Genomic DNA, 27,549 nt, shown 5'->3' with positions numbered 1-27,549 from the left:
GCCACCTTTCCTGGATGCCCTGGAGCCTCACCACCTCTGTCTTCTGTTCCTGCTTCACTCCAGTGCTCCTCATTCAGGTGCCCAGACACACCCTGATCCATCTAGTCCAAGGCTTTTGTACCTGGCTAACCCTCCTTGGACACTTGATCTAGCTAATGCCACTACACTTTCACGTTCAAACCTAAATATCACTCTTCTTTATAAAATCCATTTACCCTAATATACCTAAACTCAGTACTTCTATAAATGTTCTTGTGGCATCTTGTGACTTTCTATCCTAGTACCAATTGCAGTTAGAAACTATTTTCATTTGATTGGCATCGTTATACAATTACTATTGTAAGAGTATATATACTATGCACTATACTATATATATGTTACATACTGTCAGTCTCTCCAGTCATCACATACACTCCAGTTTATAGGTTGAGAGTCTTTCACTCATCAGTATATCCTTGTATGTTAGCATAGTGCCTAGCCTGTAGTAAGCATCAGTTCCTAGCAAATAAAAATGCACACATGGGCAGGCGTTTAGCTTGGGGGTGGAGTTAAGTTGCTGAAGACACCCACATTCCACATCAGAGTGCGTGACTTTGATAGCAGACTCTGGTTTGTGATTCCAGCTTCCTGCTTGTGTAGACCCGAGGTCATCCAGGGATGGCTCCAATGATTGGGTTTCTGATACTCACATCAGAGTACTGAGTTACATTCCCAGCTTCTGACTTCAGACCTGCCAACAATCACAGACATTTAGAGAGTAAGCCAGCAGATGGGAATTCTGTGTGTTTTTCTCTCCCTGTCTTTCTCTCTCCCTCACAATAAATAAAACTTTAAAATAATAATAAAAACATACTCTACAGGAAACTCACCCAGCTGATTGCCAACCAGAACTTGCTTTCTCCATTTCTATGAGTACAGAAATACCAGTTTGCTTCACATAGATTTTTTGAAAATGGAATTAGACGTTTATTTTGGTGCCAAAAAAATGTTGAAATCGTGTATACAAAGGTGTTCAAAAAGTTTGAGGAAATCATATATATATATATGAAAAAGTCATGCAATGATTTAAAACATTTTTAGACCAAATAAACTTATCTTTAAAACATATATTTATTTCTTTGTAATACAGACAGGGAGAAATAGCTCCCACTCTTGGACCCACTCCCCAAATGCCCACAATTTCAAGGGGCCAGAGCTGGGTGCCAGGGACCCAGTAAATGTCTCCCACAAGGGTGGCAGAAGCTATCACGGGTTGACTCCCAGCATTCGTACAAGCAGAGAGCTGGAATCATGAGGTGGATCTTGGTATCAAGTGCGGGTTCTGTAGTGTAGAATGAGGATGTCTTAATCAGCACCTTAACCACTATGTGAAGCATCCACCCTTAAATGTATATTTTAATTCCATTTTCCACAAACATTTTTCAGTAGCCTGATTTTACAGAGATACATGTGAATATTTGGAGTTCCAGTGTGATTTGTGTTTGATTTTACTAAAAATACCTTGGGTTTTTATGACAGACAGAAACGCGATTGACCTGTCCTCTGCTTATGAGATTAACTTCTTTCTTTCAGCTTCTGAATAACTTCTTCAGGGACCCATTCCCAGAAGAGTTTCTGGTCCTTTTCAGAAACTGGGTCAATGATTCCAACCCTGCAGTTTGCAAACTGAGCCTTCAGAAACTGGCCAGCATGGCCCCAGTTATCAATGAGGTATGTGAGTGTGAGTTGTGTCTACCAGCACCATCAAAGTCTTGCTCTGCGAGCTGGACGTTGCTCAGTATTTTTACTGCTCAAACACTGAGACTTTTCAGTTTCCATATATCAGAAGCAATACCAAAGCCTGGTGTTTAACCATTCAGGAAACTGAGTTGAATAGAATGGATGTGTTGCCAGTTTAGTGGCTTTATCAACTTAGTGCTTTTCTAGAAAGTTATTTATTGCACCCAGAATGTGTTTGGCCTTCATGAACATTCTTGCTTAATAAACCTAATAAATTAACATAATCTAATAAATCTAATAAGTAGTCCTTATTTATCTATTGACTTAGTTTCTGAAAGCTTAAGTTCTGTCAGTGAACATTCATTTTTCATTTAGAATGACAAAATGTATGGTCTGTTTGCTTTATATAAAAATTACAAGAGCTAATGGATTTATTAACAATGCATATTCTTTCAGTAAGCAGTAGGTTATTTTTTCTTTGTCCAGCGCTCTTCCCAGTGCTGCTGACAACTGAAGGGAGAGTGTGTGACCAAGAGAGCTAGGAGAATTAAAGAGAAGCACTGGAGATAAACCTGGGTGGAAGCAACACATACTTTTGGTAAAAACTCAACTTTCCAGCCAGTTACAAGTGGTCTCTAGCTGTAATATTATCCTTATCTCTTTTTTATCTGCTCCTTAAAGCTATGTGCTGCAAATAATGTTTACAAACTTCCTATACTTGTTTTCTCTACCCCTCCCCACTTAAATGTTTTCTTTGGTGTCTCCTTTTGCATGTTTTCCTTTCACTCCCATTCTGCTTGGCTGTCTTCTGTAGCTGAATGCCATAATTGCCCCAGCAGCCACACTCAGCTCTCATGTCTAAACAGATCACCTGCCAAGGGAGTGCTGGTACATGTTTTGTATATGCTTAGTACATCTCTGGAGATAAGGCCATTTTCTCTGGTATAATTATAACCATGCCTTATTTTGAGATTTCACAAGGATGTTACCTAAAACAGATTGAAAGAAATACCCAGTGGCAAACCATTATTTTATATTCTCACCATTCAAATACATTACATGTAAATAAATTCAAGAGTATAAATAATAGCAAAATATAGCAGAATAACTAGGAAGTTATGACATTTGAGTATTTTTATTTAATTCTTAATGGTATATTTTAATGGCTTTTATTTAAAAGTCAGCTCACAACATTTTTGACAATTGACTCCAATGAGTCGGTTTTAGCACAGCATGGTGTGCTGGCCAGACTCAGAGGTGTACACACTAATGCCAGCTCAAGTCTCCTTCTTGTTTCTGAATTCCACTATTTTCCTCCTTTTCTGTGTAGATAGAAAGTGCCTGCAGCTTATTAATAGCCATCCTGGGTGCCTTCGTTTCCAAAGACAAGACTGTTGTAATTCGGGCCTTGGTCACCCTCCGAAGACTTCTAGGCAAACTGGACAAGATGACCTATTCCACGCTATGTACCCAAATTGCTTCCAGCTACTGTCCTCTGATGGATCATGTGAGTTGAATTGTTACATGTGCAAGATCATTAGGTTTTATTTTATTTTATTATGATTATTTTTTAAAATTTTTATTTATTTGAAAGAGTTACACAGAGAGAGAAGCAGAGGCAGAGAGAGAGAAAGAGAGAGATCTTCCATTCTGCTGGCTCACACCCCAATTGGCCCCAACTGCTAGAGCTGCACTGATCTGAAGCCAGGAGCCAGGAGCTTCTTCCAGGTCTCCCACGTGGGTACAGGGACCCAAGGACTTGGGCCTTCTACTGCTTTCCCAGGCCATAGCAGGGAGCTGGATCAGCAGTGGAGCAGCCGGACTCGATCTGGCACCCATATAGGATGCCAGCACTGCAGGCGGTGGCTTTACCCACTGCGCCACAGCACCAGCCTTTAGGTTTTGTGGTCCAACTGAATAATACTTGAGGAAATGATTTTATACCCCAGAATAAGTCAATAGAATATGGTCATTTTCACACAACCACCTATCATTTCTTTCTTTTTTTTTTTTTTTTTTTGGACAGGCAGAGTTAGACAGTGAGAGAGAGAGAGAGAGAGAGAGAGAGAGAGAGAGGTCTTCCTTTTTTCCATTGGTTCACCGCCCCAAGTGGCTGCTACGACTGTCACATTACGGTAGTCGCGTTGCGGCTAGTGCGCTGCACCGATCCGAAGCCAGGAGCCAGGTGCTTCCTCCTGGTAGCCCATGCGGGTGCAGGGCCCAAGCACCTGGGCCATCCTCTACTACATTCCCAGGCCGCAGCAGAGAGCTGGACTGGAAGAGGAGCAACAGGGACTGGAACCCGGTGCCCCAACCGGGACTAGAACCCGGGGTAGCAGTGCTGCAGGCGGAGGATTAGCCTAGTGAGCGGTGGCGCAGCCACCTACCATTTCTGTTCCAGAACTAATACCTGACTGGTAAATACTGCCCCTTTTAAACTACACTGTGAGAATCTGCATATAAGAAAGGAGATTCAAAATACAGTCTGTTTTCTTGGATGAAGGAGGAATTGTAGCATGCCGGATACACACTGGTTAACCCTATATCTGGACTGTCTGGGTTCAAATCATTGTTCAACCTCTTACTGTGACATCTTCCTCAGAGAATACAACAAGGTAAAATGGCCTGTATGTTCAACACAGACAAAACCATCACAGGCCTAACTATATTTTTGATTGTGGAACCCACATCTCACAAGGCTAATTGTACATGGATTTCCCATGGCATACAAAATATTTCTATTTACAAAAATATAGTTCTTTCATTCCTCATTTCTGAAATACAATTACCATATAAAATGACAATTTTCAAAATGCACAACTTTCTGGTGAAATACATTTTAAAGCATTTTTTAAAAAGATTTATTTATTTGAAAGGCAGAGTGACAGAGAGAATCTTCCTTCCACTGGTTCACTCCCCAAATGGATGCAGCTATTTGCCTACCATTTACACCAAATGAGATAATACAAGTAATCCTGAGATGATTTAAAGTATGTGAGATGAATGCATAGGTTAAAGGCAAATACTCCACCATTTTCTATAAGGGCTGAGTGTTGGAAGATGTGGTAACCACAGAGGCCCCTTAAAACCAATCCCCCATGGATACTAAGAGACAATTATTTAATAAATTGTCTTGTCAAAATTTATATAAGTTCTCAATTATTTCAATGAAGAACAAACTATTATTAAATAGTAAAAAGAAGAAATTTAGTAGCAAAAACGATCTTCATAGACATATTGATAGTAATAATAATAGTGACTAGAATTTATTTAGCATTTACTGTGTACTAGGCACTGTTGTAAGGGATGTACATCATCTACCTTAAATAATTTTCTAAGGAATTCTATCATCCAGCTTACATATAAAGAAACTGTAGCAAAGAGAAGTCAATATTTGGTCAAGGTCATACAGTAGTCGGAATATGCATGTAAAAATTATTTTCAAAATGAGGTGATAAATACTTCCTTAAAATTGGAAGGTGGTTCATGTTTTTGCAATTATTCTCTTCCTCTAACTTCCAATTTTTCACTTCTAGAATATCTTTAGTCTGCAATCAACTCACTATTTGGCCCTTGGAAACCTGGTTGGATATCATTATCCAAAGAGTTAATATTAATATTCAGTAGTAACTCTGCAAAGCCCCCTGGCCTCTGAATACAACACAATTTCATTTAACATTTTTAGGAAAATTATCTGCAATTTATGCAGATTATTTCAATTTATACGTTTAGCATAAATTCAAGAAACTTAATTTTCACCAATTTTTAATGCAATCTTAATTTTAGTAGGTAATTCCTTAACATCTAAAGAAGGAAATAATCATTTTTATTCTATAGATTTGAGGTATGCAACAGGTTGTTTTGATGTACACAGTGATGTGATTAGTGTAGTCAAACAAATTAACATGTTTTCATAGTTATTATACATAATATTTTTAATGATAGTTACAGTGCTATATAAGAATATCCAGAAATTACTCCTTCTAACTGAAACTTTGTATCCTTTAACAAACATCTCCCCAAATTTTTTTACCCCATTCCTCAGTCCCAGGCTCTGGTAACAACCATTCTACTTTCTGCTTCTATAAATTCAATTTTTTTGAAACCCACTCTAAGTGAGATTAAAATCGGACATGACCCCCTAAAATTTACACCAAAAATGTGGCCCTTTAAGGTTCCCCAGAAGTGGTATCTGGGGTGCTACATATGCTACCAGAATTTGGGGTCCCATACGATTTCACCATATGCTTATTAATAAATCCCAAATATTAATAAGCACAGAGGGCTCTTGCCTAATATTTAGACAAGAATTCTAAATACCGGCACAGATAAATGAGGCAGCATGGTATGTTTTAAGCTTTTATTTAATGCAAGACGTATCTAGGAAAGTGAGGATTTAGTTCAGGTTGGAGAGAGAGGAAAGTCTGGAAACTAGGGTAGCATCCATACCAAGCAGAGAGCAGGCCAAAAGCCACGTGCAGCAAGCACCTTAAGCTGCTATCCACCGCTTATCACCAACACCAAAGCAGAGGCAGAGCACTTTATTTAAGAGAGAGAGGTAATATGGGTTCATACCGAGCACCAGGAATCAGCCACATGGAGGAATAGGCCAGGAAGCCTAGGGTGCGTGGCCCATGCACCCTGGAGGCGCAGGGCTACAGCAAGCCTCCTCCTGGCAAGAGGCCAAGGAAAAGAGAAGCCCCGACACACCGTGTCCCAGGCTTTTAACCCACTTCCAGAGGGGAGTGGTTAATTAACCTGAGTGGCTGGTGGGCAGCCAGGTGTGGCCAGGTAAGGGCATGAGGTCACACAGGGGCTTGGCAAAGGCGTGGTCTTCCAGCTCACAAACCTAATCAGTTTTAACCTGTGTGCCTGCCTACTTCAAGATCATGCAGAATTTGTCTTTCTGCATCTTGCTGATTTCACTTAGCACAGTGTCTTCCGGGTTCCAGTTCCCAGCTTCAGCAGGGCCCAGTTCCAACCATTTCAGGCATTCTGACAGTGAGCCAATAGATGGCAGCAGGGATTCTCCTCTCTCTCTCTCTCTCTCTCTCTCTCTCTCTCTCTCTCTCTCTCTGTCTTTCTCTCTCTTTCTCCACACCTCTCCTCTCCTTCTGTACCCCTGTCTCACTCTGTCAAATAAAGAATTTAAAAGAAAAAAAAAACTCAAACAAAATGGAGTGTTGACTGCTTAAACATAAGGTAAATCATTTTTTTTGACAGATAGAGTTAGACAGAGAGCGAGACAGAGAGAAAGGTCTTCTTTCCGTTGGTTCACCCCCCAAAATGGCCCCTGCAGCCAGAACTACACCAATCCGAAGCCAGGAGCCAGGTACTTCCTCCTGGTCTCCCATGCAGGGCCCAAGCACTTGGGCCATCCTCCACTGCCTTCCTTGGCCACAGCAGAGAGTTGTACTGGAAGAAGAACAACCGGGACTAGAACCTGGTGCCCATATGGGATGCCGGCGCCACAGGCGGAGGATTAACCAAGTGAGAATAATTTTAATATATATCACTAAGGAAAGAAAGAAGCCCTAATACCCTCAAATGAGACCTTTCACTTTCTGGGCGCACATTTCAGAGCAATGGAGGTATTCGGAGCATGGCCATTCGGCATTTCGGCGAATTACTCAGAGATATGAGTCAGTACATGTGGATGCTGAGCCCTGTGGTCCTCGGAGCCTTGGTACCCCTTATTCTGTTCTTGGAAGATGAAGAGATAAGAGTAGTTAAGGTAAGTCCTTTTGGTATTTTTTTTCTTAATTTTGCATGTTTTATAGATCAGCTGATGAAAAAAATCCTCACTGACCTTTTTCTGTCTCAAAGGCATGTAAATACACATTGGAAATATGTGCCTCACAATTAAAGTGGTCAACTTCATATTTCCAAAAGGATAAAAAGTTCAATTTTGAGATGGTGGTGCTCAACATCTGTAACAATCTTGTAAGTGTTCCTGTTTTTATCACCATAAAAGTTACAGACAAAGTTTAAAGGCTATGTAAAGCCTTTCCTGAATGGGAAAGGTGGATCTTAGAGACAGAATGTGAGGAAATGATAATAAGTGACTACTGCTAAAGCTTTACATGGGAAAACTTAGATTTTTCCTCTTGATCTTTCCAAACGTTGATGATCTTTTCTTGTTCCTTCAATTAATCTCCTTTGAGCTATGGATGTTTATAAAGGTAGGAAGAACACTACAGATCACCAAAAGGGATATTACTTGGCTACTGTTTCATAGCTGGTGCCATGAAAACCCACAAGCATTACAGAAAAAGTGGAGGTGGATGAAGACTAACCAATGATTGAAGATAAAATATTTGGTTTGGGGTTCAAGTCATAAGGAGAATAGTACCAGCCAGCCAAACCGTAGAGCCTACACATGAAAATCCCCAAATGTCAAATTCTTTCCAATATGGTATAAAGAACCAAGTTCTCTCCTGAAGCCCTTCCGGAAACAGCAAACTGGCTTTCTCAGCAGTTGACACAATTTGTTTTTCCTTTTTATTCTCAGATTATTTCCCATGAGAGCTACATCACAGATTTGATATCTGATACCTTAGGATTCCTGGGGAGCTCACGAACATATCTGAAGAGAGGAGCACTTATTTTAATAGGTAAATAAAATTCTATTCTCACTTCCTAATTTGTTTTGGAATGTTCAGAGTAGGACAGCAAATAAAAGTTTTCCTTAAAAATATGATTTTTTAATATTGATGGATGGCGCCTTTTATGGTAATATCTACCATGAATAGAATCATATGTGACTTGGGAAGAGTCCTATTTTTGTAGTACTCAGTGAGTGTTGCTGTGTGATTACATTATACAAAGTATGTTCCAGAGGATGGATTTTGAAATTTAAGATGGTGACATACTACTGCTCATCATTCCCCTCTCCTACTTAAAAATTACTATGCAAAGAATAACTGTAGTCTAAAAATACATTCAAACAGCATCTTCAATGAAATGTGGACATCTATAATCATAAACTACAACAAATGAGAAAGAGTTACCAAATACAATAAAGTTTTGTCAAATAAAAACTGGGGTGGGTTAAGTCCAAAAAGACACTGAGGGAAGACAACAAAACTTTTTGATCTTGCACAAACTGACCAAGTAGTTTGTTCCCACTAGATGTTCACTGGGAAGATTACAATAAATAATGTCTTATTTTGGAACTCGAAACTTGGTAGTGGAATCTTTCCTTCCCTGTCTGACACCATGGGATAACAGGGGGAGAAAGAATGAGGAAATACTTGCAGGGAGTGAATCAGTCAGAAGAGGTGACAAATTGAATTATGATTGGCATCAGAGCTCTTTTTCTATGTTAATCCAAGTAAAGAAACATATGCCCACACATCCAAGAAAAACCCTGTGTCATAAGAACTTTATTTCGAACCAGAAAAACATTCCTACTATCCTGAATTCTACCCTATCACTTTCCATAACTAAATTTCTCCCTGTAACATTTTCAAGATCCGAACATAAGCAATTTTATGGCTATTTATTTGAAAGGCAGAGTTACAGAGAGAGAGGGAGAGACAGAGAGCTCTCCCATCCACTGGTTCACTCTCTAAAGGGCTCCAACTGCTGGACCTGGGCCAATCCGAAGCCAGGAGCTTCCTCTAGGTTTTCCTTGGGTGCAGAAGACCAGAGAGTTGGCCCATCTTCTGCTGATTTCCCAGGCACATCAGCAGGGAGCTGGATTGGAAGTGGAGCAGCTAGGACTCAAAACTGACACCTATATGAGATGATGGCACCACAGGCAGCAGCTTTACCCACAATGCCACAGCACTATTATACAGGAAATAGCATTGCCTATAATTCTACATTGGGAGAACATTAAAAAATTAGCATTTCAAAGTTAGAAGAAAAATGGAAGAAAAGCTACAAAACCATCACAGAAAAGGAAAACTACATTGTAATCAGCAAAAGTGAAAATAGGTGTTGTGCTTGGAGCCTTGGTGCCCCTTATTCTGTTCTTGGAAGATGTAGAGATAAGAGTAGTTAAGGTAACAAGGAAACCCTTTAAGGGATAAAGAATATAGAGCTGAGGAATGCATGCAAAGTGAAATGTAAACCAGCAAGGAATAGTGCTAAAAATGTGAGAGCAATGATATAAAAGATGAGTGAAAAAGGAAATAGATTTAAATTATATCCCTAAAGAAGAGAAATTAATTACAAAAGGAAAAATTCATTTAAGAAATAAAAAGTTCATTAAACATACTTAGATGGTATAACATATTTCAAGAAATAGTTTATGGAGTATATAACACATTTCTTGATAAAGTTATGGAACTTTAGAATTAAACAATTCTTCGAATATTTAGGAAAATAAGTCACCTATCAGTTAAATAAAAGTCAGGAATTAGACTTTGCTTTAGTATTCAACTCTAAAATATAGAATAGCATCAAGAAAAAAGCTGATGAGTTGTGACTTGAGAGTTACATTTGACAAAACTATAACCAGCAAAAATAAAGCTTTATTATATAGATTGTCATTGTGGCACAGCAGTACAATCATTGCCTGCAATGCCAGCATTCCATATGGGCACCAGTACTAGTCTCAGTTGCTCCACTTCTAATCCAGTTCCCTGCTAATGCACAGAAGAAAGCAGCAGAAGATAGTCCAAGTGCTTTGATTCCTATACCTATATAGGATACCTGGATGAAACTCCTGACTCCTGGTTTGCCTGGCTCAGCCCTGACCATTGCAGTCATTTAGGGAGTGAACCAACAGATGGAAGATCTCTTTCTTTCTTCTTTCTCTCTGTAACTCTGCCTTGTGAATTAATGCTATAACTAGTACTCAAACAGTATTTTACACTTTGTGTTTCGGTGTGGGTGCAAGCTGTTGAAATCTTTACTTAATTTATACTAAATTGATCTTCTGTATATAAAGATAATTGAAAATGAATCTTGATGTGAAGGGAATGGGAGAGGGAGTGGGAGATGGGAGGGGTGCGGGTGGGAGGGAAGTTATGGGGGAAAAAGCCATTGTAATCCATAAACTGTACTTTGGAAATTTAAATTTATTAAATAAAAGTTTAAAAAAAAGAAAAGATCTTATTTACAGTAGGGAAAAATAAAGAAGGAAAGATAATGAGGGTGGCAGTGAGGAAAGGAAGGAAAACTGAGGGGAGATGGGACAGAGGAGGGAAGAAAGGAGAGAAACAAGGAAGGACATACAGAGAGAGCAAATCAGTAGACCTTAAAATGCATGCAATATTTCTATAAAAATTACAAAAATACTGAAGGACACAAAGGAAACTTGAATAAATAAAAAGGTATAAACTCTATTTTGGGAGATAAAGAATCAAATTTAAATATGTCAATTCTTTCCTAAATGAACTTACACAAGAAATGAGATGCTGTTAAAATTTTAATATTTTTCCTTTTACAAAATTGGAATTTTGATTCTAAAATGAGTGTAGAAAAGTTAGCTTGCTAGAATACCCCACTTTCAGCAATGGACAGATCAACCAAACAGAAAATCAACAAGGAAACAACAAAATTAATCAGCACATAAACGAAATAAACCTAGCAGATATCTACAGAGCCTTCCAACCTATAGCCACAGAATACACATTTTTCTCACCAGTGCATAAAGCTTTCTCTAAGATTGACTACATGCTAGACCATAAAGCAAGTCTCAGCAAATTTAAAAAAAAATTGAAATAATACCAAACATCTTCTTAGACCACAATGAAATGAAGCTGGAAATCAGGAATTCAGAAATCTCCAGAACATAAAGAAACACATGGAAACTGAACAAGATGCTCTTGAATGAACAGTGAGTCACAGAATAAACCAGAGAGAAATGAAAAAAAGCTCTGGAAACAAATGAAGACAGCAATACAACATATCAAAATTCATGGGATACAACAAACGTAATGTTAAGAGAAGAGTTATAAATTTGATGCTTACACTAAGAAATTTGAAAGAAACCAAATAAATTAACTTTGTATGCACCTCAAGGATCTAGAAAAACAATGGCAAACTAAACTCAAAACAAATAGAAGCAAAGAAATAATTAAAATTAGGAAGAAATCAACAAAATTGAAACCAAGAAAGCAATACAAAAGATAAGCAAAATGAAGAGGTGCTTTTTTGAACAAATAAACAAAATTGACACACCATTGGACTAACTAAACAAAAAAAGGAGAGATAAGACCCAAATCAATAAAATTAAAAATGAAAAAGGAAATGTGACAACAGACACCACAGAAATAAAAACAGTCATCAGAAATTACTACAAAGAGCTGTATACCAACAAACGGGGAAACTTAGAAGAAATGGCAAGACACATATGACCTACGTAAATTGATTCATAAATACATAGAAAACCTAAACAGACCCATAACTAAGACGGAAATTGAATCAGTAATAAAGACCCTCCCAACAAAGGAAAGCCAAGGACCAGAAGGCTTCACTGTTGAATTCTACCAGACATTTAAAGAAGAACTAACTCCAATTCTTTTCAAATTATTCAAAACAATTGTAAGGGAGGAAATCCTCCCAAATTATTCTATGAAGCCAGCATCATCTTAATTCCTAAACCCAGAAAAGACACAACAGAGAAAGAAAACTATGGACCAATTTCCCTAATGAATATAGATGCAAAAATCCTCAACAAAATTCTAGCCAATCAAATCCAACAACACATCAGAAAGATCATTAACCCGGACCAAGTGGGATTTATTCCTGGTATGTAGAGAAGGTTCAACATCTGCAAATCAATCAATACATCACATTAACAAATGGAAGAGGAGCCTGGGTACCGGGTAAAGCCACTGCCTGCAGTGCCAGCATCCCATATGGGTGCCAGTTCAAGTCCCAGCTGCTCCACTTCTGATCGAACTCTCTGCTAAGACCTGGGAAAGCAGTGGAAGATGGCCCAAATACTTGGGCCCTTGCACCTGTGTGGGAGACCCAGAAGAAGCTCCGGCTCCTGACTTTGGATCGGCACAGCTCCAGCCATTGTGGCCATTTGGAGAGTGAACCAGCAGATGGAAGACCTCCCTATCTCTCTCCTTCTCAATGTTCCAACATGGGAACCACACAGCAGACCCATTGAATGAGAAATGCCCTAAACAGCACTCTGAACTCAGAATCATGCCTTAAGTCATTTGGGTCTAGCTGAAAAGCCCATGAGAGCATTTCAGGCATGGAAAGCCAGGATACTATGGCAAAAAAAAATGGTCTTATGTGAAGAATCTCTGTGAGTGAGATCTAAGGGAAAAGAAGGGACCATCAAAGGAGGATCTACTTTTCTCCAAAGAGAGAGGAGAACTTCTACTTTGCTGTTGGCCCTGTCTAAAAACTGATTGAGATCATGAACTCAAAAGGCTTCTTTAGCCTTGGCAACTCATGTTAAGAACATTGGATGATCACTGACGTCATACATAAAGTGTTAATTGTTAAATTAACAACAGAAGTCACTGTGCACTTACTACCCATGCAGGACCTCTGCCCTTAATGAGTTGTACTATGAGAATTAACTGTAAATCTTCTTCTCAAACATTTCTTTATATTTTATGTGTGGGTATGGATGCAAATTGTTGAAATCTTTACTTAGTATATAGTTGGTCTTCTGTATATAAAGTTAATTAAGAATGAATCTTAATGAAGAGTGGGATAGGAGAGGGAAGAGGATGTGGGATGGAAGTGGGGGAAGGAGGGGGTGATTGGGGGGATGAACCACTATATTCGTAAAATTGTACTTATGAAATTTGCATTTATTAAATAAGAGGCTTCTTAAAAAAGAATACTGGAACTAATAACCAAACAAATAAATAAGGAGGTCTAGTCCTATCAGACATTATTATAACTACAGTAATTAAAATCATGTGGAATGAATAAAGATAACAGAATAATCAAAGAATAGTATCCAGAAATAATCCCCAAAGTGTGCAGTATTTTAGAAAGTGAATCACTATCTTCTTTTTTAAAAGATTTATTTATTTAATAAAGGTTGAGTTAAAGAGAGGCAGAGGTAGAAAGAGAGGGAGAAAGAGAGAGGTCTTCCATCCTCTAATTCATTCTCCAGATGGACGCGATGGCTGGAACTGTGCTGATCCAAGCACATAGCCAGGAGATTCTTCAGGTTCTCCCATGTGGGTGCAGGGCCCCAAGGACTCGGACCATCCTCTGCTGCTTTCCCAGGCCACAGCAGAGAGCTGGATCAGAAGTGGAACACCTGGGACACAAATTGGCACCCATATGGGATACTGGCATAGCAGGCGGCAGCTTTACCTGATACACCAAAGCGCCAGCCCTATGAATCACTCTTTAACTGACAGTGACACAAATATGGATTATTCCTTGAATGATATGGGGACACCTAGTGAGTTATCTGAGATTTTAAAAAACTGTTTAAAATTTCTTCTTACACTAAATAAATTCCAAGTGCTGAAAGGTTAAAATACTGAAAATAAAACTATAATAATAAATAAAATAACATGGGTCTGCTGTGTATCCAACTTCCCATGTTGGATCTTTCTCTCCCTTTTTGATTCTATCAGTTAGTATTAGCAGACAGTAGTCTTGTTTGTGTGATCCCTTTGTTTCTTAGACCTATCCAAGCCATCGAATGTGAACTGAAATTGATCAATTAGACTAGTGAGATGGCATTGGTACATGCCACCTTGATGGGATTGTATTGGAATCCCCTGGTACATTTCTAACTCCATCATTTGGGGCAAGTCTGATTGTGCATGTCCCAAATTGTACATCTCCTCCCTCTCTTTTTCCACTCTTAAATTTAACAGGGATCACTTTTCAGTTAAAATTTAAACGCCTAAGAATAATTGTGTGTTAATTACAGAGTTCAACCACTAGTACTAGAACAACAACAACAACAACAAATACTAAAAAGGATAAAGTATTACATTGTACATCTAGAGTCAGGACAAGAGCTGATCAGGTCATTGTTTCTTATAGTGTCCATTTCACTTCAACAGGTTTCCCCTTTGGTGCTCAGTTGTCGCCGATCAGGGAAAACAAATGATATTTGTCTCTTTGGGACTGGCTTAATTCACTCAGCATGATGTTTTCCAGATTCCTCCATCTTGTTGCAAATGACTGGGTTTCATATGACCCTATCGGAATAAGATCAAAGTCAGCGAACTCTAAAGGCTTCCATAGCCCTGGCAACTCATGACTAGAGCCTAGGGAGATTACTGACACCATGAACAGGAGTGTCAAATTGTTAAGTCAGCAACAGAAGTCACTGTATACTTACATCCCATGTGGGATCTGTCCTTAATGTGTTGTCTAAAGTGCAGTGATGCTATAACTAGTACTGAAACAGTATTTTTACACTTTGTGTTTCTGCGTGGGTACAAACTGATGAGATCTTTACTAATTATATACTGAATCGATCTTCTGTATATAAAGATAATTGGAAATGAAAAAAAAAAAAAACCCTGGTGTTAAATTGGAAATGGCATAGAAAATTAATTTTTTTTTTTGACAGGCTGAGTGGACAGTGAGAGAGAGAGAGAGAGAGACAGAGAGAAAGGTCTTCCTGTTGCCATTGGTTCACCCTCCAATGGCCACCGCGGTAGGCGCGCTGCGGCCGGCGCACCGCGCTGATCCGAAGCCAGGAGCCAGGTGCTTCTCCTGGTCTCCCATGGGGTGCAGGGCCCAAGCACTTGGGCCATCCTCCACTGCACTCCCTGGCCACAGCAGAGAGCTGGCCTGGAAGAGGGGCAACCGAGACAGAATCCAGCACCCCGACCGGGACTAGAACCAGGTGTGCCGGCGCTGCAAGGCGGAGGATTAGCCTAGTGAGCCGCGGCGCTGGCCAGAAAATTAATTTTTTTTAAAAAAAATATTATGTGGGATCTCTGTCTTTAATGTGCTATACACTCTTATTTAATGCTATAACTAGTACTCCAACAGTATTTTTTTTCACTTTGTGTTGCTATATGGGGGCAAACTGTTGAAATCGTTACCTAATATATACTAAACTGATCTTCTGCATATAAAGAGAATTGAAAATGAATCATGATGTGATTGGAAGGGGAGAGGGAGCGGGAAAGGGGAGGGTTGTGGGTGGGAGGGAAATTTTGGGAGGGGGAAGCCATTGTAACCCATAAGCTGTATTTGGAAATTTATATTCATTAAATAAAAGTTTAATAAAAAAAGTAAAAAAAGAAAAAATAATAACATGGAAAATTATCTCCACAATCATGGAGAAGGGAAGATCTTTTTAAGTAGAAGTCAAGTCCAGGTGCCATAATGAAAAGATTGGTGACTAAGCATGAATGAAACATTTTTGTAAAACAAAACTATGATAGATAAAAACAAAAGCCAAGCTGAGATAAAATATTTAAGCTTATCAGAGAGAAAGGGTAATTTCTCACTGTCTGAAGAATCCTTATGCATTCAAAAGTCTATAAGCATTGTGTGTTAATAAAAATGTTTTTAGGGACCAGCACTGTGGTGAAGTGGATAAAGTCACTGCCTGTGACACGAGCATCCCATGTGGGCATCAGCTGGAGTCTTGACTGCTCTACTTGGGATCCAGCTCCCTGCTAATGGCCTGGGAAAGGCAGTGGAAGATGTGTTTGGGCAAATGCCAACTGTGTGGAAGACACAGATGAAGCTCCTGACTCCTGGGTCCTGCCTGGCTCAACCCTGGCTATTGTGGCCACTTGGGGAACAAACCAGCAGATGGAAGATCTCTCTTTCTCTGCCTTTTCCCTTTCTGTGTAATTCTGACCTTGAAAAAAAATTTTTAATTTTAAATAGAGGGGTAGCACTGTGGCTTAGTGGGTAAAGCCACCACTTGCACTGTCAGCATCCCATACAGGTGCTCCTTCAAGTCCTGGCTGCTCCACTTCCAGTCCAGCTCTCTGCTATAGCCTGGGAAAGCAGTAAAAGATGACATAAGTCCTTGGACCCCTCCACCCACATGGGAGACCCAGAAGAAGCTCCTTGCTCCTGGCTTCAGATCAGCGCAACTCCAGTCATTGTGGCCATCTGGGGAGTGAACCAGTGGATGGAAGACTGCCTCTGCTTCTGCCTCTCAGTAACTCTGCCTTTCGAATAAATGAATAAATAATCCTTTAAAAATTTTTAAAATAGAATAAAATTTAAAGAAGATGAACAACCCTGTAGAAAAATGAGCAAAGAATATGAAAAAAGATCATTTGACTCCTAAACATGAAATTTCTACAACTTCATCTAGGAGGTGATGCAGGATGACAATGAAATCTTCTGCCAATGAAGGTAACAAAGATCAGAAGTTTTACACTGTGCAATTTTGGCCAGGTTGTAGGAGGTAAAGAATCACTTACATTTCTGGTGAGAGAGTGATTTGTTAGTTTCTCTAAGAAGCACAATAAGGTGGCTGGCGCCACGGCTCACTAGGCTAATCCTCTGCCTGTGACACCAGCACCCCGGGTTCTAGTCCCACTTGGGGGGCCGGATTCTGTCCTGGTTGCTCCTCTTCCAGTCCAGCTCTCTGCTGTGGCCCGGGAGTGCAGTGGAGGATGGCCCAGGTGCTTGGGTCCTCCACCCGCATGGGAGACCAGGAGGAAGCACCTGGCTCCTGGCTTCTGGCCGTAGCAGCCACTTGGGAGGTGAACCAATGGAAAAAGGAAGACCTTTCTCTCTGTCTCACTGTCTAACTCTGCTTGTTAAAAAAAAAAAAAAGCACAATAAGTTAATATCAATTAAAACGTGAAATGCATATTTTTCTGATTCAGTATCTCCTCTCAAGGAATTTATCCTCAGATATTGTCTCTCAGGTAAAAAAAGAATAACGTGTATATGTAGTAATTCATTATTCACTATTCACTGTATACTACTGCCCCAGACATGTGGCTCTTGTGTTTTCTGATTGCCTACAGTGTTCAACAACATCACACCAAGGAAAAAAGCAAAATGTAAAGGGAAATAGATGGGTTTTCAACTGGGTCAGCCCAATTTTGCAAAACTTTCTTCAAAGTCCCAATCAGTGTCTTAATTTATAGTCCCAAAGACCAAAGCTATCAGTTCAAGAGATGTCAGGAAATATGTTTATTTTAATGGACAAGAAGGGACAAGGATATTGGATTGACAGCCAGCAGTGTGTGACAATTGTCAATAATTAAAATTTGAGAGCTTGCATGTAAGGACCTTGATTACAATTATTAAGCAGAAAAAGAGAGAGAAAGAGGTGCTCTCGCTCACTAATCCATATGCATGCAATGGGCAGCACTAGGCATGGCTAAAGTCAGGAGCCAGGAACTCACCCCAGATCTCCCATGTGGGTGGCCAGAACTGAATTACTTGAGTCATCACCTGCTATGCCCCGGGTGTTCATTGGCAGGAAGTTGGAGTTGAGAGTGCAGCTGAGTATAGAACCCAGGTATTCTGTGGGATACAGCTGTCTTAACCACTAGACCACACACACACTCCTTGCAGTCACTATTTTGACTGAAAGAGACATTATAAAATATTGGTTAACAGATGGACAAGTGAAAGAGATACTGCCATTGTTGACAATATAGTGGAGCCTAGAAAACATTATATTGTAACCAGCATTGTGGCATTGTGGCACAGCAGGTTAAGCCACCCTATATGATGTCAGCATCTCATATTTGGGCACTGGTTTGAGTCCTACCTGCTCCTCTTTTGATCCAGCTCTCTGCTCAATCACTTAGGAAAGCAACAGCCACCACCGACATGGGAGACTCGAATTGAGTTCCTGGCTTCTGGCTGCCACTTGGCCCAGCTCTGAACATTGTGACCATTTGGGGAGTGAACCTACGGGTGGAAGATCTCTCTCCCTCTGTCTGTCCATCTCTTTGTGTCACTCTGCCTTTCAAATAAATAAAATAAATCTTGGGAAAAAAACCATTAAAGTTGAAACAATCCAGATACAGAACGAAAAATACTCCATGATCTCAATTATATCTGGACTCTTTAAAAGAAAAATCAAAGAAAGGCACAACAGTGGTTTTCTTGAAAAGAAAATTTTTATTTAGAAATTTTATGTAAAAAATTAAGATAGAACAGTGGTTACCAGGAGTGGGAGAAATAAGAATATACAGATCAAAAGGTACAAAGTTGCTGTTATGTAAGATAAATTAGTCTAGAGATCTAAGGTGTGGCATGAGAACCAAAATTAGTATTATACTTTATACTGGAAATTTGCTGTAAGAGTAGATTTCAGGTGCTATTATCACACATACAGAAGGTAATGGTGTAAGATGATGGATATGTTTATTTATTCCTTCTAATATGTATACAAAAAGATTATATTGTATACCTTAAATATACACAATAAAAAGTTGATCAATTTCTTTTTTTTACACAAGTAAAAATGAGTCAAATAAACTTATATTAAAATTTCAAAATGAGTGCCCAGTAGCTGTGTGACCTTAACCAAGGCACTTAATCTCTATTTGCTTTGGTTCTATCACTGTAAAATGAGAATAAAGCAAGCAGTTCCACAAATAGATGTGGAGAGTCACTGAAGTAAAGTGTTTTGGAGAGTGTTTGGCATATAGGAGGCATCAATTCTTTACAGTATTTTGTTCGTCCAGTCCCTATATTTAAAATCATTTTGATTTCTGCTTCTCACTATGGTTGGCAAATTTGTCTTATGCCTGCCTTCTGGTAAAAACAACTGGAAAAGTGGGAGAAACTATTTTTAAAACCTTCTCTTGGAGGTGGCACTGTGGCGTAGCAGGAAAAGCTGCTGCCTGCAGTGCTGGCATCCCTAATGGGCACTGGTTTGAGTCCCGGCTACTGTATTTCCAATTCAACTCTCTGCTACGGCCTGGGAAAGCAGTAGAAGATGGCCCAAGTGCTTGGGCCTGCACCTACGCGGGAGACCTGGAAGAAGCTCCTGGCTCCTGTCTTGGGATCAGTAGAGTTCTGACTGTTGAAGCCACCTGGGGAGTGAACCAGTGGATGGAAGACCCCTCTCTCTCTCTCTCTCTCTCTCTCTCTCTCTCTCTCTGCCTCTGCCTCTGCCTCTCTGTAACTCTGCCTTTCAAATAAATAAATAAATAAAACTTCTCTGAAGACATTAGAGGGTTCTTGGTAAGGCAGTGATTCAGAAAAGATTAAAGAAGCCAGAAGAAACAAACCTGATATTTGGGCATTATTTTCCTTTTTTAGGTTTTACCTATTTTGCTTTATTTTTCTAAAATATTTTCAAGCTTTTTTTTTTATTTATATGAAAGGCAGAATTACAGAGCCAGAGAGAAGTAGAGAGATCTTCCATCCACTGTCCCACTCCTCATATGGCTGAATGGCTGGGACAAGACCAGACTGAAATCAAGAGCCAGGAGCTTCATCTGGGTCTCCCAAGTGGGTGCAGAGACTAGGGCCATCTTCTGCTACTTTCCTAGACAGATTATCAGGGAGCCAGAAGAGAAGTGAAATGGCTAGGATTCAAACCAGCGCCTATATGAGTTGCCTGTGTTTCAGACAGCAGCTTTACCATCTATGCTACAACACTGGCCTCAGGTTTTACCAATTTTAAATTTAAAAAATATCATTTAAGAGACTCAAAAGCTGTAAGAGATTTTAGCTCTCTCACTGACCTGGAGGAGCATATCTGAGTGGACTCAACAGTGAAGAGGAGCTCTGGTAAACACTCAGGCTTTTAGCTGCTATCTCTGATGGTCCCACCCTTAGAGCAAGATTGAAGTGGAAATGGAACAGCCCTCACACAGGACCAAAGTCCTTGCACTGGCTGGAGCCCCCCTAGTGACTGAAGCCTTGAATGTCTTATCCCTGGTTGGATTGAGGAGAAATATATCCTTAATCAAAAAATACATCCCTTCTGAGAGAAAATTTTACTGTTCATAGACTCAAATTTTATTCACAATGTCTTACACTTAACCATAAATAATCAGATATATAGAAAAATTTTTATTACAAGACAAAAGTAAACAACAAAAAAGGAATACAGGGTATGTAGTTATTGAAGTAGTTAGACGTGAATTTTAATACAGATATGATTGATATATTCAAAATATTAAATAATGAGATGGATTGCAGAACTCAGTGGATGAAGTTAACCACAAGTGAGAAATTAAAGAGGGGCTGGTGTCAGCACCCCAAATGGGCCCTGGTTCATCTCCTGGCTGCTCCTCTTCTGATTCAGTTCTCTGCTTATGGCCTGGGAAAGCAGCAGAGGATTGCCCAAATGCTTGGGCCCCTGCACCCACATGGGAGATCTAGAGGAAACTCCTGGCTCCTGGCTTTGTGGCCATTTGGGGAGTGAACTAGGGGATAGAAAACCTCTCTGTAACAAAACCTCTCTGTGACAAAATACCGTAGGCAGGTTAACTTTATGAAATAAAGGTTTGTTTTGGCTCACAGCTCTGGAGGCTCACAGTCTAAGATTGGGCAGTCCCATCTGTTTGGCCTGTGCTGATCTCCTTGGTGCTGGCAGAGTCCTGAGGTGATACAGGAAATCACACAGCAAGGAACAGGAAGCAAACATATCTTTGTCTTTTAATCTGTGCGAGACATTAACATAGGCAAAGACTTCTTGGAAAAGAGGCCAGAAGCACAACCAATCAAAATAAAAATAGACAAATGGGATTAAATCAAGCTGAGAAGCTTTTGCACTGCAAAGGAAACACTCAGCAAAATTAAGAGAAAATATTTGTAAACTATGCAAATGATAAAGGATTAATATCCAGAATCTATAAAGAGCTCGAGAAACTCAACAACAGCAAAACAAACAATCCAGTTAAAAATGGGCAAAGGACTTGAACAGGCATTTTTCAAAAGAGGAAATTCACATGGCTAACATGAAAAAATGCATGGGATCACTAGCCATCAGGGAAAACAAATCAAAACCACAATGAGGTTTCACCTCACTCAAGTGGGATTGGCTCTCACACAGAAATCAACAAAAAATGCTGGTGAGGATGTGGGGGAAAAGATGCCTTAATCCACTGTTGGTAGGGCTGTAAATAAGTACAGCCATTGTGGAAGACATTATGGAAATACCTTAGAAAGATGAAAATAAACATGCTATATGACCCAGCAATTCCACTCTGGGAATTTACCCAGACCAAAAGAAATCAGCAAATGAAAGAGTTATCTGTACCCCCATGTTCATTGCAGCTCAATTCAGAGTAGCTAAGATATGGAATCAACTCAGATATCCATAAACTGATGACTGGATAAAGAAATTATGGTACATACATACTATGGAATATTACTCAGCTATAACAAAGAATAAAATCCTGTCTTTTGTATCAAGATTGATGCAGCTGGATATCATTATACTTAATGAAAGAAGCCAGTTCAAAAAGGACAAATACCATATATTTTTCCCCTTTTTCCTGTTTTTTTTTCCTCTGGTAACTAATAGAGTTCCAAAAATGTAATGTATATGAGTGAAATTGACATTCTGAGATTTGATGATTGTTTACAACCCTTGTCTCTACTGCTGAGGAACAATTTTTTTTTCATCGTACTCTTTACTTAGTGTAGGATTAATCTTATGAGTTTAAAGTAAGCTGAATTGAGATTGTTGTAAAAAATAGGAGAAGGAATATAGAGGAAGAAAGCGGAAATGTGGGAGCATGGGTGGGATGGAGACTAAGTTGGGGAGCAATACTAGCCCCTATATCTATATATATTAAATACATGAAATTTGTCTACCTTATAAAAACCTTATATAAAAATAATAACATTAATAGGATTCAAACAAGGGGGCTCCAGGATCACATCTTAATGCAATATAATTTCTTCCCAAAGGGCCAGCTCCAAATACCATAGTTAGAATAAATTTACATTCTCATAAGATCAAGTACCATTAACAGAATATTTTGGAGACTAAACTGTGTAAGTTGTGGAGACAAAATTTCAATCCATAGTAAACCCAAACTGGAAACAATGCAAATGTCCATTATCTGCCAATGGATTTAAAAATGTTGCTTTTATAAAATGGAATATCACATAGCAGAGTTGAGCAAACTTTCCTAGGGTAAAAGAAGTCATAGATAAAAGTAAGTAAATGAGTCAATTTATGTGGTTATATTTCTCGAAAAATTTGCCAATCTCTGCCACACTGCAAAGCAAACAAATTATTACTTCATGAAAGAAAGTGGAGAGCCCTCACAAAAAGAAGGCAGACACAAAATAGTGTATATGAAAGGTGCAGGGAGAGATTGGAGCAAACCTATGGAAGTTTGTGGGATGTTAGTAATATTTTGTTGAATGGTTTAGATGGATCCTAGGATGTGTTCACTTTGTGGTCACTCACTGTGCTGTGCAATTTGGTTTGTATACAATCATGTACATACATATATCTCAGCAAACAGTTGTCTTGAATAGCAATTATTTGAAAGCATTGAAAGATGACTCACAGACAAACCAAAGTTTGTTATCTTGCTTTGAACAAAGCAAGGAAAATGTATTAGAGAATGCATTTTCATAGTGTACTTTGGTATAACTTTACTTTCCGTATAGGATATTTGGCAACATTGGGTGGCCATTTGCTGCTCAGAGATGAAATTGAAGTCATGTTTGAGGGTAAGTGCAGAGGTTATCCTGAAGTCTTTATGCAAAGGTACAAATATATTCACCATTTGTGATTCTGGAGTGCCAGGATGGATGGAGGGTGTTAATGGTGGGTGAATATAAGGGAAATCAATGAAAAGACTGCATTAAAGGGCTTCTTTTTTTTTTTCCTCTTTCTATCATTTTTACTTTCCCTCCCTGCTTCAGTCTCTATTTTCTCTTTTTATTGAAATCTGAATATTATCCTGGAGACCTTGGAAACCACAAAAAGTTGAGGATTCATTCAATCATTCATCCAACAACCATTGGTCCAGTTTCTCCTTGGGCCATGGGCATGTCTCTCTCTTAGCCTCTACAACCTGCTCATGGTCACAATTACAAATAAGTGAGTTAGAAAATAGAGAGTGGCCTGCAGTATTTCTTTTTTTAAAAATAAACCTCATTTTTAAAAGAATAGCAGAACTATTGAACTGGAGATTTCCATACATCTCCTACCTATATATATATGGATAGCCACTCCTATTAACATCACCTCACATGTGTGAGAAAGCGGTAGATAGGAAGAAGATTAGATTCAACTCAGCATTATAATTGCTTAAAACTATGAGAAGAAGATGCCTTGAACTAAAGGTTTTTCTGTGATTACAGTTATTGAACGAGTGCTTCGGGATGAAGACCCTGTGATCAGGGAGTTGGCAGAAAAAACTCGTAGCATTTTTAAGGAAATTGCCCATGGAATGACCTCTTCAACTATTAGACAAAGCTTTAGAAGAGTGATTAAGTTCATCTATGTAAAAAAATTGAAGCCTCTTTATTATTATAATTGGCCCAAAGATGAAGAAGACAGCCCTACAGATATGAAAAATGGCAAGGAAGGCTGTGCAGAAGAGACTGAAGAAGGCATGATTTCCAAAGAATTCAACAAAATTTAGGAGCATGACTTTTCTTTCCTTCTTGATTGCTTTAGCCTATTTGTAGATGCTTTCCTGAAGGATGCAAGAATCTTCTGTCCCTTCTTAATTCTCTATTCAAATATAGAAATCTGAAAAATCTGGTGTCTCCCTTTTATTGACAGTGAACAGAAGTACTATTGCATCAAACCCACTAAGGCAATGGGAAAAAAATAATCTCTCAATGTCCAAAGGGGATTGGTCCCAGCACCCCCAAGGATACCAAAACATGCAGGAACTCAAGTTCTTTATGTAAAATGACACAGTATTTGCACATATCCAATATAGTTTTCAATATACTTGATTTTTGAAATTATATTTATTTATTTGAGAGGGAGAGGCAGCAAGCTCCCATCCTCTGCTTCACTCCCCAAATGTCTGCAGCATAATGGATTGGGGTGGTGGTGGAGCAGAACCAGAAAACAGCAACGGAATCTAGAAGTGGTGGGTGATAGGAACCCAATTACCTGAGCCATGGCTCCTGCTTCCAAGGTCTCCATTGGTGAGAAGCTGGAGTCAGGAGCCAGAGCCAGAAATCAAACCAAAGTGGTCCAAAGGGGTAGACAGGCATCTTAACCTCTAAACTAAATGCCCATTCTTCTTCCCATAAAGTATTATTTTTTAAAGATTTATTTATTTATTTGAAAGGCAGAGTGACATGGAGGGAGAGACAGAGTAAGACAGAAATCTTCCATTAGCTGGCTCACTCCCCAGATGGCTGCAACAACTGGTAGCACACCAGGCTGAAGGCAGGAGCTTGGAACTCCATCCAAGTCTCCAATGTAGGCGACAGGGGCCCAAGTAGCTGGGCCATCTCTGCTCTCCCAGGCTCATTAACATGGAGCCAGATCAGAAGTAGAGCAACCAGGACTCAAACCAGCATCCATATGAGATGATAGTATTGCAGCATAACCCTCTGTGCCATAATGTCAATCCTTCTCAGATTTTAAATAATATCCAGATTACATATGCTACTTAATACAAGTAAATGCTATGTAGATAATTGCTAAATTATGTTGTTTAAGGAACAAGAAAATAAGTTTGTACTTGCTCAATGCATACGCGATTCTTTTTTCAAGTATTTTCAATCTGTGATTGGCTTAAGCTATGAATGTGGGAGCCAAGAACATGGAGGATTGATTGTATAAGGTAATTGCTTGATGAGAAGCTCTTGGAACTTGATTCAGATTATAAGCGTCTATTGAGCATCTTCAAAGTGCCAGGCACTGTGCAAAACAGTGGAGAACTTTTGGATGATATAGACAAGGTTCCTGTTCTCAGCGTGGTGACAATTTAGTGACACAGACTGTGGTCATTTATATACTGCCTTGGGAGGAATAAAGGGGAAAGGGAAAGGGAAACATACTCAAGCTGAGACACAAGAGAAGATTATGCTATGCTACTGGGCTTGAATTTTTTGAAACAAAGACTTCATAGTATATCTCACTGCTTTCCTGCAAGCAAACACAATGTCCTGGATTATAAATCCTTGTCAATGATCTTGTTTAAGGATGCTTATTTGTCTTTCAGTCCTCCCACCTTAACATCTACCTATCTCTGGATCCCACCTGAGAATAAGCTACTCCAACTTGAGTAAATTTGCAGTTAGACAAAAGCCTTTTTCCCTCTGTTGATTCAAGTGTGATGCCTTTCTAAGGTGTCAACCTGTATTTCACATAGATTTTCATTTTGCTGCTGGATCATCTTTCTGCGTTGGGATAGCCATCCCACCCTACCTCAGATTCTCCTCCAGCTTTTAGATTAGTTTCATGGATGAAGGACACCAGCTTTTCCTGCATCATCATCACCAGCATCAGTGTTGGAACCAGTAAGGGACAGACACAGTCATGAGCTTGTGGATTCTATATTGTACTTGCTCTCCTTACATCACACACCTTCCTTATCAACTGCCTGCCCTGTAGATTTTAAGCTCCAGCATGAAATGTGAAGATAATAGTATTCAGAGACCAACTTGCTCCCACAACTGCACAATGTAAAAAAAATATGATTCTGTTTCTGTAACTGAACCCTGAATGATATAGATGGAATGCCATTTGCAGTCCCTCTTTGATCAGGTTGGGTGGACATTGCTTCTATGTTTTGCTTAACAGCCTGTGATTACACCTGTCATTGCTTTTATTATATATTTGATTATATATTATAATATAATATATCATATATATTATATATTTTATTATATATACAATTATTTATTTCCTCTCCTCTGTCCCACAAAACTGAAGTTTCTTGAAAGCATGGTCATGTCTCACATCTGGTTGTGTACTCTGGGACTCAGTGCCTGATACTCAGTGTACTCTTAATGAATACTTGCCCAAAAGAATGAAGTCTTAATAGAATGTAGCACCCTAATGCTTCAATAACAATTTTTACAACTGTAGGAGTTCTACTTAGTAATGAAAATTATGAAACAATGGTGTATTTTAAGTTGTTAATCCATATTATTTTATGTCACTTAGATGTCTCAGAGATTCCCTTACAAAATTGGGTCAAGTTTCTTTACCCATTTCCTGAATTAGCAGGATACCTAAAGAGGTAGGCTGAATAATGACTTCCTGCAAAGATCTCCAATCAATTCCTGATGCCCAGAATATGCAAATATGTTGCTTTTCATAGAAAAAAGAACTTACAGATATGATTAAGCATCTTGAGATAGGAAGATTATTCTGGGTTATCCAGGTGGGCCCAGAATATCACAAGGGTCTTTGTAAGAGTAAAGTGGGAGTTCAGAGAAGAAAGATATGTTTAACAATGGAGGTTGGGACCATGAGCCAAGGGATGCAACTCTGGAACTAAAAAAGGGCAAAGAAATGGCTTCTCTTCTAGAGTTTCTACAAAGAGTCACGTCCTGTCAACACTTTGACTTCAGACCAATGAAACCCATTTTAGCTGTTTGACATCTAGAACTATAAGACAGCAAATTAGTGCTGCTTTAAGGTTCCAAATTTGTAGTAATTTGTTAGAGCAGCAAAAGGAATTTAATATTGCATTTCTTTAAAATAAAGTAAAATGAATCAAACCATACCCATCAAACAGTCATACAGCCATAAAATTATAAAATGGACCTTACGCAACTTAGAGATTACTGTAAAAGATACGATATTTATATCTGATTTGTTTTTCAAAATGCTTTAGACCTCCTCACTACCAGGGATTTCTCCCTTACTACCAACCTGAAGAGTAACCTCATTCATCTCCTGGTTTTGTCTTTTCTTAATTCCTTCAATCACATCTTGCCTTCACTCCAATTTGCTTCATTTCCTCAGGATCTCCAAGTTGTTTTCACTTCATTTGGAAAGGTCCTTAACTCTCTCCAGATTGCAACTCCAAACTGGGTATGTAGATCCTCCATGTTCTCTAAAGACTGAAAGGC

The 27,549-nt window shown here is 39.1% G+C and overlaps 1 protein-coding gene across 1 annotated transcript in view; it reads left to right on the top strand.

Annotated features, from left to right (window-relative positions):
• MROH9 (maestro heat like repeat family member 9) overlaps positions 1-24,140 on the top strand; it is a 94,143-nt gene extending 70,003 nt beyond the window's left edge. Inside the window, exons 14-20 of the mRNA XM_062190198.1 lie at positions 1,573-1,710; positions 3,050-3,226; positions 7,301-7,453; positions 7,546-7,662; positions 8,231-8,333; positions 23,158-23,220; positions 23,857-24,140. Coding sequence (XP_062046182.1) covers positions 1,573-1,710; positions 3,050-3,226; positions 7,301-7,453; positions 7,546-7,662; positions 8,231-8,333; positions 23,158-23,220; positions 23,857-24,140 — 1,035 coding nt within the window. The remainder of the gene's footprint in view (positions 1-1,572; positions 1,711-3,049; positions 3,227-7,300; positions 7,454-7,545; positions 7,663-8,230; positions 8,334-23,157; positions 23,221-23,856) is intronic.
• Positions 24,141-27,549: the final 3,409 nt, after the last annotated feature.

The sequence above is a fragment of the Lepus europaeus genome, chromosome 5 (assembly GCF_033115175.1).
Source record: "Lepus europaeus isolate LE1 chromosome 5, mLepTim1.pri, whole genome shotgun sequence".
In the NCBI taxonomy this organism is placed as follows: domain Eukaryota; kingdom Metazoa; phylum Chordata; class Mammalia; order Lagomorpha; family Leporidae; genus Lepus; species Lepus europaeus.
Note: the sequence above shows the minus strand (reverse complement) of the source record. Positions and strands in the feature narration are given on the sequence as shown.